The sequence below is a fragment of the Mirounga angustirostris genome, unplaced genomic scaffold, assembly GCF_029215605.1.
Source record: "Mirounga angustirostris isolate CCGP_5_RB_7025 unplaced genomic scaffold, mMirAng1.0.hap1 SCAF_4, whole genome shotgun sequence".
In the NCBI taxonomy this organism is placed as follows: Eukaryota; Metazoa; Chordata; class Mammalia; order Carnivora; family Phocidae; genus Mirounga; species Mirounga angustirostris.
Window position 1 is genome coordinate 149,068,615 of NW_026991712.1, and position 17,651 is coordinate 149,086,265.

General features: G+C 45.7%; 1 protein-coding gene across 3 annotated transcripts in view; it reads left to right on the top strand.

Moving 5' to 3' along the window:
• Positions 1 to 16,662, top strand: part of RAB3B (RAB3B, member RAS oncogene family) — a 112,802-nt gene extending 96,140 nt beyond the window's left edge. For 2 of the 3 annotated variants that reach the window (XM_045897702.3, XM_064589147.1), the window contains 3 exons: positions 241 to 359; positions 3,935 to 4,059; positions 14,753 to 16,662. In XM_045897702.3, coding sequence (XP_045753658.1) covers positions 241 to 359; positions 3,935 to 4,059; positions 14,753 to 14,940 — 432 coding nt within the window. In that variant the 3' untranslated portion in view covers positions 14,941 to 16,662. Of the gene's footprint in view, positions 1 to 240; positions 360 to 3,934; positions 4,060 to 8,260; positions 8,670 to 14,752 lie in introns of those variants that run through there. The other variant, XM_064589148.1, reaches the window with a different exon arrangement.
• The last annotated feature ends 989 nt before the right edge of the window (positions 16,663 to 17,651 follow it).

Genomic DNA, 17,651 nt, shown 5'->3' on the forward strand with positions numbered 1-17,651 from the left:
CTTCTCCCTCTCCCACTCCCCCTGCTTGTGTTCCCTCTCTCGCTGTGTCTCTCTCTGTCAAATAAATAAATAAAATCTTTAAAAACAAACAAACGAAACATTCTACCCACCAAGTACAATACAAGACACATAATAGGTGCTCCTTAAATATACCTTGGGTTATTTGTTAATTATTCTGAGGACTTTTTAGGAACAAAAGTAGATTTTCTAGGAGGCTAACTCTTTCTTTTTCCTACCCAGGACACAGCTGGACAAGAGCGGTACCGGACCATCACAACAGCCTATTACCGTGGGGCCATGGGCTTCATTCTGATGTATGACATTACCAATGAGGATTCCTTCAATGCTGTCCAAGATTGGTATGAGATTCATTCATTCACCTCATTCATTCATTCACCTCACTCATTCATTATTCATCAAACTGTCTAGAAAAACCTAATGTGTGCTAGGCCTTGTGCTTTATGCCAGGGCAATCTGGATGAATCAGACATGGCTCCTGGCCTCAAGGAACTCACAGATGAGAGGAAAGCACAGATCAGTAAGCAAGCAGTGAGAATTTCATGTGACATGTGCAGTAATGAGGAGAGGCACCAGGGCTCTGGGTGCCCAACAGAGGGCTCTGACCCGGCTTGGGGAGTCAGGGAAGGGACCTGGAGTTGCTGACACAGATGCTACATTTTGTAAGATGAACAGGAGTTAGCCAGGGGGTGAGTAAATAAGAATATTCCAGGAAAAGAATGCAGATGTGCAAAGGTGAGATGGTAAGTGAAGGGTACAGGGAGAGCAGAGGTCATGAAGAATTTTGTGTGCTGGGGTAAGGAGTTTGGAGTTTATCCCCTAGGTGATGACATTTGAACAGAGAACCAACAGGTTCAGATTCATGTTTTGGAAAGATCATTCTGGTCCCAGTAGTGAGTGAATGCACATATGACTCCCCCATAAAGTTTATCCCTAGGCTGGGGGTCAAGAGTACATCCAGTCCAAGTTTGTAAAGATTCAATATACAGTGGAAATCAGCACAGCTCCAGATGTACAACCTCTGAGTAACTTACATCTTTCTTCCTGGAGCATAACTCACCGGGAGAAGGGAGCTGAGAGGAAGGTTAAGTGAGAGGGAGGGCCGGGCCCTTGCCCAGTGGAAAGGATGAGGATGGGAGAAGGTGGAACATCTGTGCCATGGCTCTTGTTCAGAATCAGAGAGGCTGAGCAGGCCAGGCATATAGCAGCAGCGCTGGCCAGCGCCAAGCTTATCTCCTGTTCCCCTTTGCATAATAGCCACCCTTTGAGGACTTCCCTTCTCCAACAGAACAGTTGCCATGATTTGTGAAGTCCTGTGGGTGCCTTGTAGCCTTGAACTGAGAGTGGCTTTGCAGCCTGTCCAGGGTGCCATGCACATGTCTGTCCTTCCCAGCCTACCGGGCATCTTCCCCTTCCTCCTTTCTCTTTCTTCTCTTCTAACAAGTACCCTGTATCTTCCTTTTCCTCCTTTCCTTCCTCTCTTTTCTCTTTACTCCCTTTTTTTCTCTTCCCTTTTCTCTTCCTTTCCCCCCTTTTTATTCCCTCTCTTCTCTACGGTCATGATTTGTCTCCCCTCCTCCTCTTCCCCTCCTTTTCCGTCTTTCCCTCCACCTCCTACCCTGGAGTGATTAGCTGTTTTTTTAAGTGTCTTCACACTGCTCATTCCCTGTTGGCCTGACCTTCCTCCCTTTCACCATCAGTCGCTGTTCATTCTGTCTCAGGAACACAGTGAGTTTAACACTTGGTGACAATTCCTCCAAGAATAACCTGAGTTGCTAATCTGGGAGCTGAGAGTGGATGAGGGTGGGAGAAGGGAGGAAGATGACAGGAAGAGGAGTATGGGGAGACATGGAGACTTGGCTCCAGTTACCTGCCTTGAGGCTAAAGATTGAATATCTATTTCTCCCAAGCCCTGGCCTTTCAGTTTTGCCTCTGAACAACTTGGTCCTGGACTAGCCATCTAAGTCCCAGTGCTCAGCACACAACCTGGCTCTTTGTCAGCCCACAACAAATGTGGCTCAGTGAATTCTGTACCTTGAGAGAATGGCTTCTCCCCCTTAAAGAGAAGATTAGTGGGGGATCAGCTTTATGAGCAGAGTCAGTAATAGGTCCAGGTTGCAGTTAGGGTTGAGTTAGATTGAGTGTCAGTGTCAGGATAGGGTAACATTTAAAATCTGCTTCAGCATTAACCATTAGCTGGCTTACTCATTCATCAGACAGTTGCTGACATCTTCTGTGCTCTGTGCTGGGGACTGGCACTCCAAAGGTGAATGAGACTATCCCTGCCTTCAAGGAGAGACTTATAAATTCAGCCAAATGTAGCAGGTGCCATGGTAAAGGTGTAGGCGACCAAAAGGAGAAGTAATCATTTCTATTTGATGGGGTGGTTAGAGACAGAGTTAGGCTCATCCCCACAAAGAGATGTATCCACAATATAAGGGTCCTATTTTATTCATTATATTAAAATTTTGTTTCTCATTATATAAGTAGCATATGCTCACTTTCAAAAATTTGAAAAATACAGAAAAGCATTTTTTTTTAAGATTTTATTTATTTATTTATTTGACAGAGAGAGACACAGCGAGAGAGGGAACACAAGCAGGGGGAGTGGGAGAGGGACAAGCAGGCTCCCCGCCGAGCAGGGAGCCCAATGTGGGGCTCCATCCCAGGACCCCGGGATCATGACCTGAGCCGAAGGCAGACATTCAACCGACTGAGCCACCCAGGTGCCCCAAGAAAAGCATTTTTTTTTTAAGGTTTTATTTATTTACTTGAGAAAGAGAGAGAGAGAGAGAGAGCGAGTGAGCAGGGAGGTGGGAGGAGCAGAGGGAGAGGGACAAGCAGACTCTGCACTGAGCTGGAGTCTGATGCTAGGCTTGATCCCATGACCCGAGATCATGACCTGAGCCAAAATCAAGAGTCAGTTGCCTAACCAACTGAGCCACCCAGACACCCCTACAGAAAAGTATTTTTAAAAAGTTTCATAACCATCCTATGTGAAGGAAACCACTGCTGACATTTTGGTTTCTACAAATAATCACCATCTGAGGCCTCAGTGAATGTTTATAAGTCACAGAGGAGGAGGGAGAGGCTAGCTGGGCCTGAGAAAGCCTGGGAAGGCTTCTCCCAAGGAATTATGAGATCAGCCCTGGGCCCTGGGGGATGAGTTAGTGTGGGGAAGGGACTCCCAGTCATGCCATGGAAGAACATTTTGGGCAAAGGCACAAGCCATGGAAGAGCATTTTGGGATGGGAGAGAAGTGAGAGGAAGTGGGATAAAGCTACAGAGACAGGATGTGAATGGTCTTGAACACCTGAGGGATCTAGACTTCATCACACTCTAGTCAGGGGGCCAGAGGAGAGTCCTTTTAAGAAAGGACTTACCGTGGTCAGATAGATGTTTTAGGGATGCCTGGGTGGCTCAGTCAGTTAAGTGTCTGCCTTTGGCTCAGGTCATGAGCCCAGGGTCCTGGGATGGAGCCCCGCATTGTGCTCCCTGCTCAGCGGGAGGCCTGCTTCTCCCTCTCCCACTCTCGCTGCTTGTGTTCCCTCTCTCGCTGTCTCTCTCTGTGTCCAATAAATAAATAAAATCTTTTAAAAAAATAAATAAATAAAATCTTAAAAAGAAAAAAAAAAAGGATGTTTTAGAAAGAGCTCTCTGCCCAGTGAGGAGAGGGATGGGCAGATGTATTAGAGGAAGGCTTCTGGGAGGTGGGTGAGGTTTGCAAGAAGAGCTTATGGGCCAGCACCTGTGACAGCCAGCTGGGGCAGGCATCCGTCTGTCCTCAGCTGAGTTCATTGATGTAACTTGGGTGTAGCAAGCCCCCTGGAAGGGAAACCATGTCTTCGAGTTTTGCAGGGTTCTTTCCAGCATAGCAGGATGTCATTAACACAGTCCTCTCTCTGTCTCTCTTTAGGGCTACTCAGATCAAGACCTACTCCTGGGACAATGCACAGGTTATCCTGGTTGGGAACAAGTGTGACATGGAGGAAGAGAGGGTTGTTCCCGCCGAGAAGGGCCGGCTCCTTGCAGAGCAGCTTGGTATGGGCACAACATATGTATATGTGTACATGTTTACATGGGAGTGTGACATTAAGGGTGTGTTGTGATTGTGAATTATGTGCATGTGGGCTCTGTGTATATTGTTTTATATTTGTACCATGTGCATGTAAGCTTTGTGCTAGTGAATTTTAGGTAATTTGTTATTTACGGTGTGTATATTTTGTTACATTGAATTAATAAGTATAATTTAAATTCACGAATTTTTTTCACCAGTTCCTTCCACAAAGGCTTTGAGGTGTTTTATAAAAATCATCACAGTGGGGTGCCTGGGTGGCTCAGTCAGTTAAACGGCTGCCTTTGGCTCAAGTCATGATCCCAGGGTCCTGGGATTGAGTCCTGCATTGGGCTCCCTGCTCAGCGGAGAGAGCCTGCTTCTCCCTCTCTCTCTGCCTGCCGCTCTGCTACTTGTGCTCTCTCTCTAGCTCTCTGTCAAATAAATAAATAAATAAATAAATTTTAAGATTTTATTTATTTGACAGAGAGAGAGAGAGAACACGAGCAGGGGGAGTAGGAGCAGTCAGACCTGAGCCGAAGGCAGACACTTAACCGACTGAGCCACCCAGGCACCCCCAAATAAATAAAATCTTTTAAAAAAATCATCATAGTACATCAATAAAAAAATAAGAAAATTGGAATAAAGAGAAAACAAAGTTAAGAGAAAATAAGAGGAAGCCGGGGTGAGATAAGTGGATATGTTTTAAGTTCCCAGGCATGTGTAAGAGTTGGACCAAAATATTGGCTTTGAGCTTCCTTACCAGCCATGCAAGGCAAGAAACATAATCAAATACACAGTCTTGAGATGGTCCTTAAAATAAAAAACCCATTATTCAGAGAAGCACTTCTCTTGTGCAACTGTAAAGCAGACTCTGTATGCTGGATGTGACAATGTCCTTAATAGCAAACGTTCTTACAGCAACCACAACGTTATGTCTTAGAATTTCCCTCAGTGTAAACTGATGTTTCTTTACCAAAACACAATTCACAACAAAAGTAATTGTATGAAGGGATGAAACAGTGTGGTTTAAGTGATGCTCTGGCATTTTCCAAGGTTAAAGCACTTTTATCTCTGTGCTTCACTGAGACCCAGGTGCCTCAGATGTGTCTCAATGGCCCTACAGCAGAACTCCGACCAATACTTGCTTCAAAGAGCAGCTCCTTGCCTTGCCTTGCCTTTCTTTAAGATTTGATTTATTTACTTGACACAGAGAGACACAGTGTGAGAGAGAGCACAAGCAGGGGGTTGCTGCAGGCAGAGAGAGAAGCAGGCTCCCCACTGAGCAGGGAGCCCAGTGCGGGGCTCGATCCCAGGACCCTGAGATCATGACCTGAGCTGAAGGCAGACACTTAACCAACTGAGCCACCCAGGCTTCCCTCTTTTTTTTTTTTTTTTTCCTTTTCTTTTCCTTTCTTTTCTGTATTGGGATTCAATGTAGGATCACCTCGGAGAAAACTTCCCCAGAAGAAAGGATATATTGCTTAACTTTTAGCCAGTCTCCCTAAATATGTCTCATAACCTAGGTGTTGTAAATATTGAGGAGTAGGGAGTTTAAAGTTATTTTCTCTGATGGTCTCTGAAGTATAGATATTTGGGCTTGTAGGTGGGCAAACTGTATAATATACAAATGTGAGTTGTGTATGGTATATATTTGTATTATGCGTATTATGAGTAAGTGTGTGGGGGAGTGTCTTATACTTCTTTCTTCCCTCCCTTATTCCCCAGGGTGGCCTGGAATAGAAATTAGCAAACTGTAGGTGTTTAATAAAGAGGGAGGTTGGGTTATCTTGGATCTTACTGTTCTTTCCCCATCAGGGAAAAAAAAAGTGCCTCTACCTGTCCCCCTGGTTCAAAGAGCAGTGAGCATGTGGTGAAGCATACATTTGGGTGACCTTAGGTATCACTTTATGCCTTCAACCTGCTGTCCCCAGGGAGGCTCCCAGCACTTTCCCTGGAGTGGCTACACCCCATCTGTTTAGAGCGCGCTCTTCTACTCCCCACCCCATTACCCTCAACCAGCCGGTAAACCTCCACTCACTTTTCAAAACAGCTCACGCTCTGAAGCCTCTCCTGGCCCCCAGAGCTCTTTTCTTCGTGCCCCCGCCTCACACACAGCAGACACAGTCCCAATCACACTTGGGTGCGCTTGTTTACTTGTCCATCTCCCCTCAAGTTCCATGAGGACAGGAAATGAGTCGTTTATTTTTGTGCCAACAGTGCCTACTTATATGGCCTGGCACTGAGTAGACACTGCAAAAATGTTTTGATTAAATTTTATTGATGTTAAGTATTTGGCTACTTCATTTTATTTCAGTCCAATTAAGACTTCCTGAGTGCTACTCTCTGCCAGGTACTGAGCTGTGAAATAGGATCACACGCCCCTGTCTGAAGGACAGAAACAGTGATACCCCGAGTGATCAGTGTGATAGAGGGATGTGCTGGGGCTTGGGGGGGCCCAGAGGAGGCACCTAACTCAGTGGGGATCAGAGAACATGATGCCCAAGCTGAGTCTTGAAGACAAAAACAGGAGCAGCCAAGTGAGGAGGAGAAGCAAGGACATTTCAGGGGAATAACACTGGCAAAGGCAAGGAACATCATGTGTGTTCAGGGAACTATAAATCATTGACTGTGTGAGTCGAGAGTAGCATTTCCCAAAAGAAAGACTTATGCCACTGGAAGTGAGTAAGATGATTTCATGTATGTATTGGAAAAAAAATATATAATCAGCATGTCAAGCCCTTAGAATTAAACAAGACTAAGTTTTAAAAGGTGTACTTGGAAAAAATATAATTGGCATGCCAAGCCCTTATGACTAAGATTTGTTAAAAGTGAGTTGGTTAAATATTTATTAGGTATTTACCTTGTGCCAGGCACTATTCTAAGTGTTTTAAAGTATTACTCAGTTAATTTAATCCCCCTGGAGCCCTCTGACATACTTCTCTTATCTCTAAATTGTTTTTTTTTTTAAACAGATGAGAAAACTGAGGCACAGAGAAATTGAGTAACTTGCTAAGGTCACACAGCTAGTAACAGGTAGAGTCAGAATTTGAACCCAAGCAGTAGTCTGGCTCCATAGCCTGTGCTCCTAACTACTTAACCTCACTGTACAGTAAATATGGTAATAGGTGATATATATTGATCCAGGTATTATATGATATGCTGTGTATTAATTATTTCATTTAATTCTCACTATAACCCTTCCAGGTCGATACTATAGGGTATGTCTAATACTCTGAAAAATGCAGTTCAGAGGGGTTAAATAATTTGCTCAAGTTTATGCAGTTAAGAAGTAGTGGAGTCAGTTTAGATCTAGCAAATTTATATAGGAACATAGATGAAGTCAGATTAATTCTTAGTGCAGGGTTTAGGGAGGCACTTAAAGTAGGCCTTAATGAGTAGGTCAGATTTTGGGCAGGTCATAGTAAACCATGTCTGTCCTACACAATTTCCTGAGCTTTCCTCTGTTGCTTACCAATATTTCCCTATTTAGAGACCTATCTCTCTTGCTAGACCTCCAGAGCAACAAGGTTATGTCTAATTTGGTTCATTATCCTAAGCACCCAGCATAGGTTGGATATTCATTCATTCATGCATTTATTCACTTATTCATCGAGCACTTACTCTGAACTGGGTTCTGTCTTGGTACTTGGGATATAATAGTGAACGAAACAGCTATGATACTTATTATCATGGAACTAATGGAAAAGGGACAATAAATAATTATACAAATATATAACTTAAAATGTTTTAAATAGACAAATTGAATGGTGTGTGAATTATATCTCAATAAACCTGTTAAAAATTGTGATAAGTTCTGCATGAGTTAGGACTCTTGTTATGACAAGTGATAAAATCCCAAATCAAGGGGTGCCAGGGTGGCTCAGTCGTTAAGCGTCTGCCTTCGGCTCAGGTCATGATCCCAGGGTCCTGGGATCGAGCCCCGCATCGGGCTCCCTGCTCGGCGAAGCCTGCTCTCCCTCTCCCACTCCCCCTGCTTGTGTTCCTGCTCTAGCTATCTCTCTCTCTGTCAAATAAATAAATAAATAAATCTTTAAAAAAAAAATCCCAAATCAAACTAGCTTCAATTTTTTAAAAATAGAATTTATTAGCTCATGTAGCTGGAAAGTCCACTAGACTCCGGATTCAACTGCATTTCCCATTTCTCAACTTTGCTTATCCCTTCAGTCTCCTTCCTTCTCCAGTCAAACTCTGCATGAGGAGTAAGATGGGTGATGGAAGCTCCAGATTCATATCTTCCCAACTCCTGCAAAAAAAAGGCCTTCTGTGTCCCAACCGCCACATATCAATGTCAGGGAAGACTGTGATTGGCCACCTGTGAGTCACGGGCCCGCCCCAGTGGCTGAGGAGGCGGGTATGATAACCAATAGTGTCGCCACAACTCTTTAAAATAGTGATTCCCTAAAGGAAGGAACGGTGGGCAGATAAAAGTAACGTAAGTTACAAGTGCTATGAAGAAAGTGAGAAAGAGAAACCTAATTTTAGACCGGAGAATCAAGATCTTCTGAGAAAGTAACACTGAAGCTGAGAACTAAAAGATGAGAAAAAGTTAGCCAGGCAAAGAGTGGGTGTGCGTGGGTGTGCGTGTGGGTGTGTGTGTGGGGGGGAGGCAGAGGGCCATGTTCCAGATCAAGAATAGTCCTAATGTGGGGTAGAGCTTGAAGCACTCATGATATTGAAAGAAGCCCATGGCACAGAGACTAGACAATCAAGGGGAGAGTAGTGAGAGGTGAGAGTAGAGAGGTAGGCAGGGGCCAGTCCATAAAGGATCTTGTGGGCCATGTTAAGAATTTTTCAAGGATGGGATCAGATCTGGGAACAGTGAGGGAGGATGCTCAGCTTTCCTCATCCCCACATCAGTCCTATCCCTCTGCTATGCCGGCAAGTAAGTAAGTTTCAGTGGTCTGCTGGTCACCACAGTAGTGCCCCTTTCCTGCTTTATGGGATTCCTCTTCAGGACTCCCTTTCCTTTAGCTTTTCTCAGCTCACTAAGCCAAGACTAGTGATATGGCCAGCAGCTAACTTTTTGTAAAGTTGGGAGTAGCAGCAGGCCGTCAATATCCTCAGAGTTCCTGGGACATGTGTGAGACTGTGGAGTCACTGAGGCAAGTGGATCTTTGGGAGAGTGAGGGAGTTTCAGGGACTCCTGTTCTAAGAAGCATGGCATTTTAGGGCCTCTGCCCTCCTGTGCCCCTCAGAAAGGGGCTTCTTGTTCCTTCCCTAGATCTGAATGCGAATGGGTCTGCCAAAGCCTAAAGGAGAGTAAAGGAGAAATGCACTTCTGCCTACAAGGGAAGGAGAGACTCATTTACGGTGTGGTTTTGGAACACACACATACTCACTCCAGCAAAGTACAGTGGGAAAAGCACCAGACTAGGACTTAGGAGGCTGAGGGTTTTATTCTGTTTCTGCCACTAGTTTACTATGTGACCTTGAGCATCTTGTTTCCTGTCCTTGGGTCTTAGTTTGCCCATCGGAAAAATGGGATTCAGATTTGTTGAGTGGGAAGGTCCACTTGGCTCTATCCCTCTTTGATTCTATGATTTCAATTCACATAATTCCTACTTATCACTCGGACTCCACAGACCCTTGTACACTGTGGTGCTTATTTTAGGTGTCCGGAGAACAACTCTGGACAGAAAGGAACACAGTGAGTCCCTGGCCAAATCATCAGTGACCAGAGGGACATGAGTTGAAGATTGATACATGACAGAGATGGGAGGTATCAGAGCGAGATAGAAAAGGAATTTGAACATAAAAGTCGAGGAGAAGTGTTCTGGGCAGTATCAGGATGAGGAGAGGTGAGTTCAGTTGGTTATGAGTTTTGAATAGAATTCTGAGGTCAAATTCAGGAGTGACAAACTGTAGAATCTGTGGGTCTGTGGCAGCTGCCTTTGGACAGGATAGGTAAATATGATCATGGGGGTTGGTGTGGATTATTGTTCTGAAGCCAATTAGAGGGAGGAAAGGATTGAGGGCTAGTCTGATTAATTTATTGTCATCTTCCTGACCTCACTAGGTTCTCAGCTCCTGAGAATCCTTATTAATGAACCTGAGGAAAAGGTTACCATCTGGGCCTGCTAATGAAGGGCCTTCCAGAAGTCTGACAGTAATTGGGTGGGTGTACATTTGGGGTGGTTCTGCTAGGAAGAGAGACCCATGAGCTGGCTAGGGCCATGAGCTGGTTATTTGAATCAGAGTTCCCATACCTTGGGTACCTTGGAGATGACAGTGACGACATCTCCTTGGCATGACATACGAGCTCTCCGAGTCTCCACAAGACTTACTGCCTCATCTCTCATCACTTTGAGCTTTCTGCTCGAATGATAACAAACTGCTATGGTCATTCCGGCATATACCAAGGCTGTTTTTTGCCCCATTAGCTGTGCTCATGTTGTTTCCCCTGCCTGGTACGCTACACATGCATGTGCTCACACATACACTCACAATCACCTGTCTTTATCTAGCTGATATCTGCTTAGGAATCACCTTGTCCAAGAAGCTTTCCCTGGCCCCAAGACAGTTAGGTGCCTCCTCTTGTGCCCTGCTAATCCCCTCACTTCCCACCATCCCAGCATTTATCACTGTACTATTGTCAATGTGTCTGTTTCCCACACTAGACTAGGAGCTCCTCGAGGGTAAGAACTACTGATTCGCCTCAGTGTCCTCCTGCATGTTGAGCTGAGCTCACATGACCCCCACTGTCCACCCCCTCCATGCTCATTCCCACCTCCTTCATTCTTCTGTTCATCAATCGACACTCACCAAGCACCTATTCCTCTGGCTAGTGCTGGGGCTCGGATGAATGACATGATCCCTGCTTAGGGAGCTCCTTGTCAAATGGACTTCTACCATGCAGGGTAACATGTGCTATAGCAGAGGGAAGCACAGAGGAAAATGAAGGGGCTGTATCTAAGCTGAGTCCTGAAGAATGAGAAGTTAGTTAGGTAGAGTTTTCCTCAATTCTAGCCTTAAAGTCTCCCCTCTCCACCAACTTCTGGAAGCCTCCTCCTGCTCTCTTCCCCTGCCACTCTCTCCCCACTGCATTCCTGCACAGCCTCTGGTTTGCTCTACCTGGGTTAGAAATGTTATAGTGTTCGGTCACTGTTCCAACTGAGAGCGAGACAAGGGGACATAAGGGATAGAGCCCTGGCTTATGCCCATCTCTGAGTCTAGGTTTTACTATCTGTAAATTACAAATTACTCCTGCTTTGCCCTACCCAACTCACAAGGTTTTAAAATTGTATTTTTGAACTGTTACAGACTATGCACATGTGAGGGATTGAAACTCTGATTAGTGTGTCTTTTCCACGATCAGATTTGGTCTCCCTTTGTCCCTGGCTCTCAAGAAAAGACCTGGAACAAAATCAGTGTTCATTAAAGACCTGTTTTATTGACTGGCCCTGAATGATGAGGAAAAAGGTTTCCCTCAAGGCCCTGGGTGTAAGGAAGCTGGAACTAAAGTGAGCTAGGAATATAAGGAAAAGGGAATGAACATGTCTCCCACATGCCAATCATTTCACATACTTTTGTGCATTTAATTCTTATCACCACCCTTTGAAGTAGGTAATATTCACCCCATTCTACAGATGAAGAAATAGAGGGTGAGAGAGATTGTGACCTTGACTAAGGTCACACAGCTAGTAGCTGACAGAGACTATATGCAAATCCAGGCTATATGACTCCTGGGCCTCTTCCCACTGCCCACCTGTACAACATGACATGGCCTCCCCTTGGTGCCAATTCCTCAGAAGGGATCTGTACCCCTGGCCTTGACTTATGTCCCCAACTTCATCCAAACTGATAGTTAAAGCCTATTTACTTCTTTACCTGTTTGCCCCTTTCCTAGGCAAGCAACACACTTCCTCCACCTCCCCAAACATTGCCATTTATGATAAGCCAGTCAAAGGCCAGAGAGTCAATTTTTATGATATTCATTAAGGAAAACATGCTGGAGGGTCTCTGAAGCTGACTGGGTTTCTATGGCTTGCAGATAATGAACTAGCAGCCACCTCCTTCTTTATCACGTGGCCACAGTTAGGGCGCACTTTTGCTGCTAGCCTTTTTCAGGTTAGGAAATGAGCCACAGAGAGGCTGTCAACCAGAGGAGGCCTGGGAGGAGCTGGGAGTGAGTGCCTTCAAGCTGAGATGGCAAGGGAAGAAGAACCTCGTTTGTACCTGGGGGCTTTAGCCCTCTCTGTGGACAGTGGGCTAATAGGGAGAAGGAGGGAGGGGAAAGACAGCCCCTCCTTTGTGGGAAAAGATGATAAAAGGAGAATGGGATGAAGAGGAGGTGAGAGGAGCCAGATGAAAGTAGAGAAAAAGCAACTGTCATTCCAACGACAACTTTGTACAGCAGTTTATCCACGTCTCACTCAATTCTTCCAATTGCTCTCGACAGAAAGGCACTGTGGCTATTCCTACTTGACAACTGAGGAGTCTGAGGCTCAGAAAGGCTAAGGGATTCAGAGAAATAAAGTGACTTCCCCGGGGGCACCTGGGTGGCTCAGTCGTTAAGCATCTGCCTTCTGCTCAGGTCATGATCCCAGCGTCCTGGGATCGAGCCCCGCGTCGGGCTCCCTGCTCCGCGGGAAGCCTGCTTCTCCCTCTCCCACTCCCCCTGCTTGTGTTCCCTCTCTCGCTGTGTCTCTCTGTCAAATAAATAAATAAAATCTTAAAAAAAAAAAGTGACTTGCCCAGATTCAGACACTGTGGTAATCAGATAAAAGAAGAGGGGTCCAGGGGTGCCTGGGTGGCTCAGTCAGTTAAGCGTGGACCCTGGGATCGAGCCCTGTGTCGGGGCTCCCTGCTCAGTAGGGAGTCTGCTTCTCCCACTCCAGAGAAGCTCCCTCTACCCCTCTCCCTGTTCAAGCGCACACGCGCTCTCTCTAATAAATAAAATCTTTAAAAAAAAAACCCAGAGGGGGCCAAAGAGACTTGTAAAGAAGAGAAAGATATGGTCAAGGAAGGAAGGAAATTGAAAGGGAGAAAGGAAAACAAAATAAAGAGGGGAAGAGAAGTGGGAGACAAGGCTGTGTATGGACTTGGAGCCAGTCAAACCCAGATCTAAACCCAATTTCCACTAGTAGCCATGTGACCTTGTGTAAGTTATGTAATCTCTTCAAGCCATTTTCTCATTTATAAATCGAAGATGATTATATTTCCCCACAGGCTGCTGTGAGGATTAAGTAAAATAGTATTTCCCAAGCTCTGACATTTAGTAGGTGCTCAACAAAAAGAATCCCAAGGAGAAAGTGTGAGGAACGTAAGGGAAAGGAAGGAGTGACATGAAAAGAAAGGGAAGAGAGAAGCTTTTGAGGAGAAAAAAAGATGGGCCTGGAAGGAAAAGAAAGAGGAAGATAGATGGACAAAAGAGGAGGGAGGAGGCTGGGGCAGGGACATGTAGAGAAGGACTGGCCTCCAACTGGCCGAAATTCCACAGTTGGGAAGCAGCCACTTTGTCTGAATCAGGAGGGCCTTTCTTATGTCTCCCAGGACAACCAAGTTCTGTTCATTGTCACAGAAAGTGTCATTAAGGATCTGAAGGTACAAAACAGACAAGAATATCTCACACTTCAGGTGCAGTCCTCCAGGTGCCTTTGTGGGGTTTGTGTGAGGAGGGAGAGATACAGGGGAATTCCAGGGGGATCTGGGGAGGAGGAACCTCAGGGAGTGGAGATAAGCCAGTGTGTCTGGGGTGGAAAGGGCAAATGAAGCTTTGCTTGTTCATTGTGGATCTTGGGGTGCCTTCCAGATCCTAGACTAGAGCTGGGTAGGCTGCGGTGAGTGGAAGGCAGGGGAAAGAAGAGGAAAAACCCTAGTCAAAAAGGTCAGAGCCTGGACTTCTCACACTGGTTCCTCTATTTATCTTGGGCAAGTCAGCTTATTTCTCTAAGCCACAGTGTCTGCCTTAGTGAAATGGAGAGGGTCTGCCCAGACATTCCTTCTCCCGGGGGTGACTTGAGGATCAGATGAAGTAATGGATGTGATAAATGCATTGGAAAACTGTGAAGTGCTATGTACAAATATTGAAGTATTCAGTCTTTCAGAAAACACCTAATGAACCCCACTCTGTATCAGGCACAGCACTATACACTTTACCTGCATTATCTTGTTTAATGAGGTAGGTAAAATTATCCCTATTTATAAACCAGGGAATTGAGTCATAAAGAGAATTAGGTGACTTGCAGGGGGTAACACAGCTGGCCAATGGTAGAACCAGGATCTGTCTGACTCTACAAACAGTGCAGGTAATCCCTGCCCTGTACCATCTATTTATTTATTTATTTTTAAAATTTTTTTAATTTTTAAAGGTTTTATTTATAGATTTGAGAGAGAGAGAGACTGAGTGAAAGGGAGAGAGCATGAGCAGGGCAGGGGCAGAAGGAGAGGGAGAGCAGACTCCCCACTGAGTAGGGAGCCCGATGCGGGGCTCGATCCCAGGACCCCAGGACCACGACCTGAGCTGAAGGCAAACGCTTACCTGACTGAGCCACCCCAGGCACCCCTGTACCATCTCTTTAGGGCAGAATCGTCTGCCATGAAATTAGGCCTCCTTGCTTCACTCCTTTGCACTGGCTATATTAATCCAGAGTGGTCTGGCCAGTGGGCATAAAAAGGAAAGGATAATCCTTACTCTTACCTTTCTTCTCTCCTTAGGGTTTGACTTCTTTGAAGCCAGTGCCAAGGAGAACATCAGTGTGAGGCAGGCCTTCGAGCGGCTGGTAGATGCCATTTGTGACAAGATGTCTGATTCACTGGACACGGACCCCTCCATGTTGGGCACCTCCAAGAACACCCGTCTCTCGGACACCCCACCGCTGCTGCAGCAGAACTGCTCGTGTTAGGCAAGGCCCACCCTCCTGATCTCCCCTTCTTGTGAGCCCACACCTACTCTGCTTTCCCCATTACAATCTGTCCACCCCCAGCCCCAAGCAGGCTGCATTGCCACTGACTTTTGCCTGAAGTGGAAGTGGAAGCATGCCCCTTGAGTTCTCTGCAGATGGCCCCGCTAATAGACACCCAGTCCTAGACTAACAGCCAGGTCACAGCATGGGTAGAGATTCACTTTACAAAAAAAGACTCCATCAGGGGCGCCTGGGTGGCTCAGATGGTTAAGCGTCTGCCTTCGGCTCAGGTCATGATCCCAGGGTCCTGGGATCGAGTGCCACATCGGGCTCTCTCTCTGCTCCTTGGGAGCCTGCTCCTCCCTCTGCCTCTCTCTCTCTCTCTGTCTCTCATGAATAAATTAAAAAAAAAAAAAAAAAAAGACTCCATCTTACAAAGGGTATTCACTTCAGGGACTTGGAAAGTGAGTCTCTTTTCTGCCTTTAAAATAAGATTTCCTCCATTTACCAAAATTTGACACACGCACACTTTTTAGGGCCCGGCCAGCTGGCTAAGTGCAGCCCACCTGCACAGCTAATCCTGTTAAAGAAAACGTCGTCATACACAGCATGCTTGTTTCATATCAGGCTCCCTGTGGGGCTTCCTCTCACTGCAAGCCAAGCTTTGACTCTCAAAGCCTTATGCCTGTTACCACGGATGCCCACAGGGCCTGGGGCAGTTGCTGTGGTGACAGGCCAGAGCTAATCTCCAGAGAGCTCAGACTCTCTAATGATGCTGAAGGAGCAAAGGCTGAGTCAGAAATATTCTTAAAAGAAAAGATTATTCCCTGCAAAATGTCAAAGGTTCCTGCTATATAAAAGAGCAGGAGAGTGAGCTCAAGAAAGACAACGAGAAAGAAAAGAGAAACACAGGCAAGATAAAGGAGCAGGTCACGACTTTCTGATTTTGCTGCTTTCCAGCTGGTTCTTAACTGTGGGAACTCCATGAAATTGGTCTTTGTTTTTTAGACTCCCAGAATTTGAAATATTTAGAGCTACCTAGTCTGACTAGTCAATTTCCATCTTCACATCTCTGATAAGTGGCTGCCAGGCCTCACAACCAAATCTCTTTCTTCTTCTTTTTTTTTAAAGGATGTTATTTATTTATTTATTTAGATAGAAAGACCGAGCAGTGGGGGGTGGGAGGGGCAGATGGAGAGGGAGAGACTCTCTGGCAGACTCCCTGCTGAGCACGGAGCCCAACTTGGGGCTGTAGCCCACAATCCTAAGATCATGACCTGAGCCAAAATCAAGAGTCAGATGCATGACTGAGCCACCCAGGCGCCACTCCCCCCCCCCCCCCCCGCTTCTCTTTCTTCTAAAACACACCTTCTAGGCAGGGCTGGGAGCTCATTGTCCATACCACCTTTGGGCAGCTCTTATAAGCAGAAAGTTTTCCTTGCTTTAAGCTGAAATATGTCCCCTGGAAATTCCTCTTCCTCTTCTCACCCCATTTATCCCAGCTTTGCTGTCAGAGACCTCACAGTCCAAGCTCCTTCTGCCCCTTGAAACCCCCAGATGATTTGAGAACAGAAATCATGACCTCTGCCCTTTCTCTAAAGTTCTGCCATTCTTCATAGTGTCTTCTTGCCATCCTGCCCTTTCTTCCAACCCATCTTTCAGTCACTCCTGAGTAGTCTGACTGGGAAATGTGATTCAAAGCAGAATAAATCTAAGGGGGCATGACCCTGACAAAATTGGGAAAACTGAACTCAGAGGTCCCAATCCCAGACTCATTCTCCTGGGAGTGAAATCTTAGTTTCTACTGAAGAGTGGATGTGAAACCACTCCTAGTGGAAACTGCTTAATTAAACACCTGAAGGGAAAAACTAAGCCTAAATCAAAACCACAAAAAACCCTCTGACACACCAGAAACAAACTGAATGGATTCTAGCTTGTTTAGACATGGCAGATGTTTGGTTTTTAGCTGAAATAATGACATGGAACTAGCAGTGATTCCTGAAAATCTTTCCTCCCAGGCCTGACCCAAATCCCCAGCTTCCCCCTGCACTAACATGCCAGCTCAGAAGTTGGTGGGGGAAGGGGAAGAGTCTCTACCAAATTTTTTCTCCATTTCAAATGCATCTCATTATCCTAGGAAAGTGCATTAACTCGCATAGGTCCAATGACTACATAAAAGGACGCTCCAGAGTTAGCCCGATGGGGATGTTGCTTTCTTTGATGCAATGCACAGGATAGAGCTTTGGACTTTGGAATCAGGAGTCCTGGACTCTGCCCTTAAATCAAGTGTGACTCTGGATCAGTCACTCCATCTCTGAGTCTTGATTTCCCACCTATAAAGTGAGGGGTTATTTGGGTAATCTTTTTTTTTTTTAAGATTTTATTTATTTATTTGACAGAGAGAGACACAGCGAGAAAGGGAACACAAGCAGGGGGAGTGGGAGAGGGAGAAGCAGGCTTCCCGTGGAGCAGGGAGCCCAATGCGGGGCTCGATCCCAGGACCTGAGATCATGACCTGAGCCAAAGGCAGATGCTTAATGACTGAGCCACCCAGGCACCCCTATTTGGGTAATCTTTAAGGTCCCTTCTAGTGCTAGTAACTGTGACTCTTTTTTTCATCTTTATCATTTCAGTTTATCTGCAAAATAAACTTAAGAGATGAGGATTATCACCCCAATGTCATTGTAGATAACACTGATGTCATGCTTACT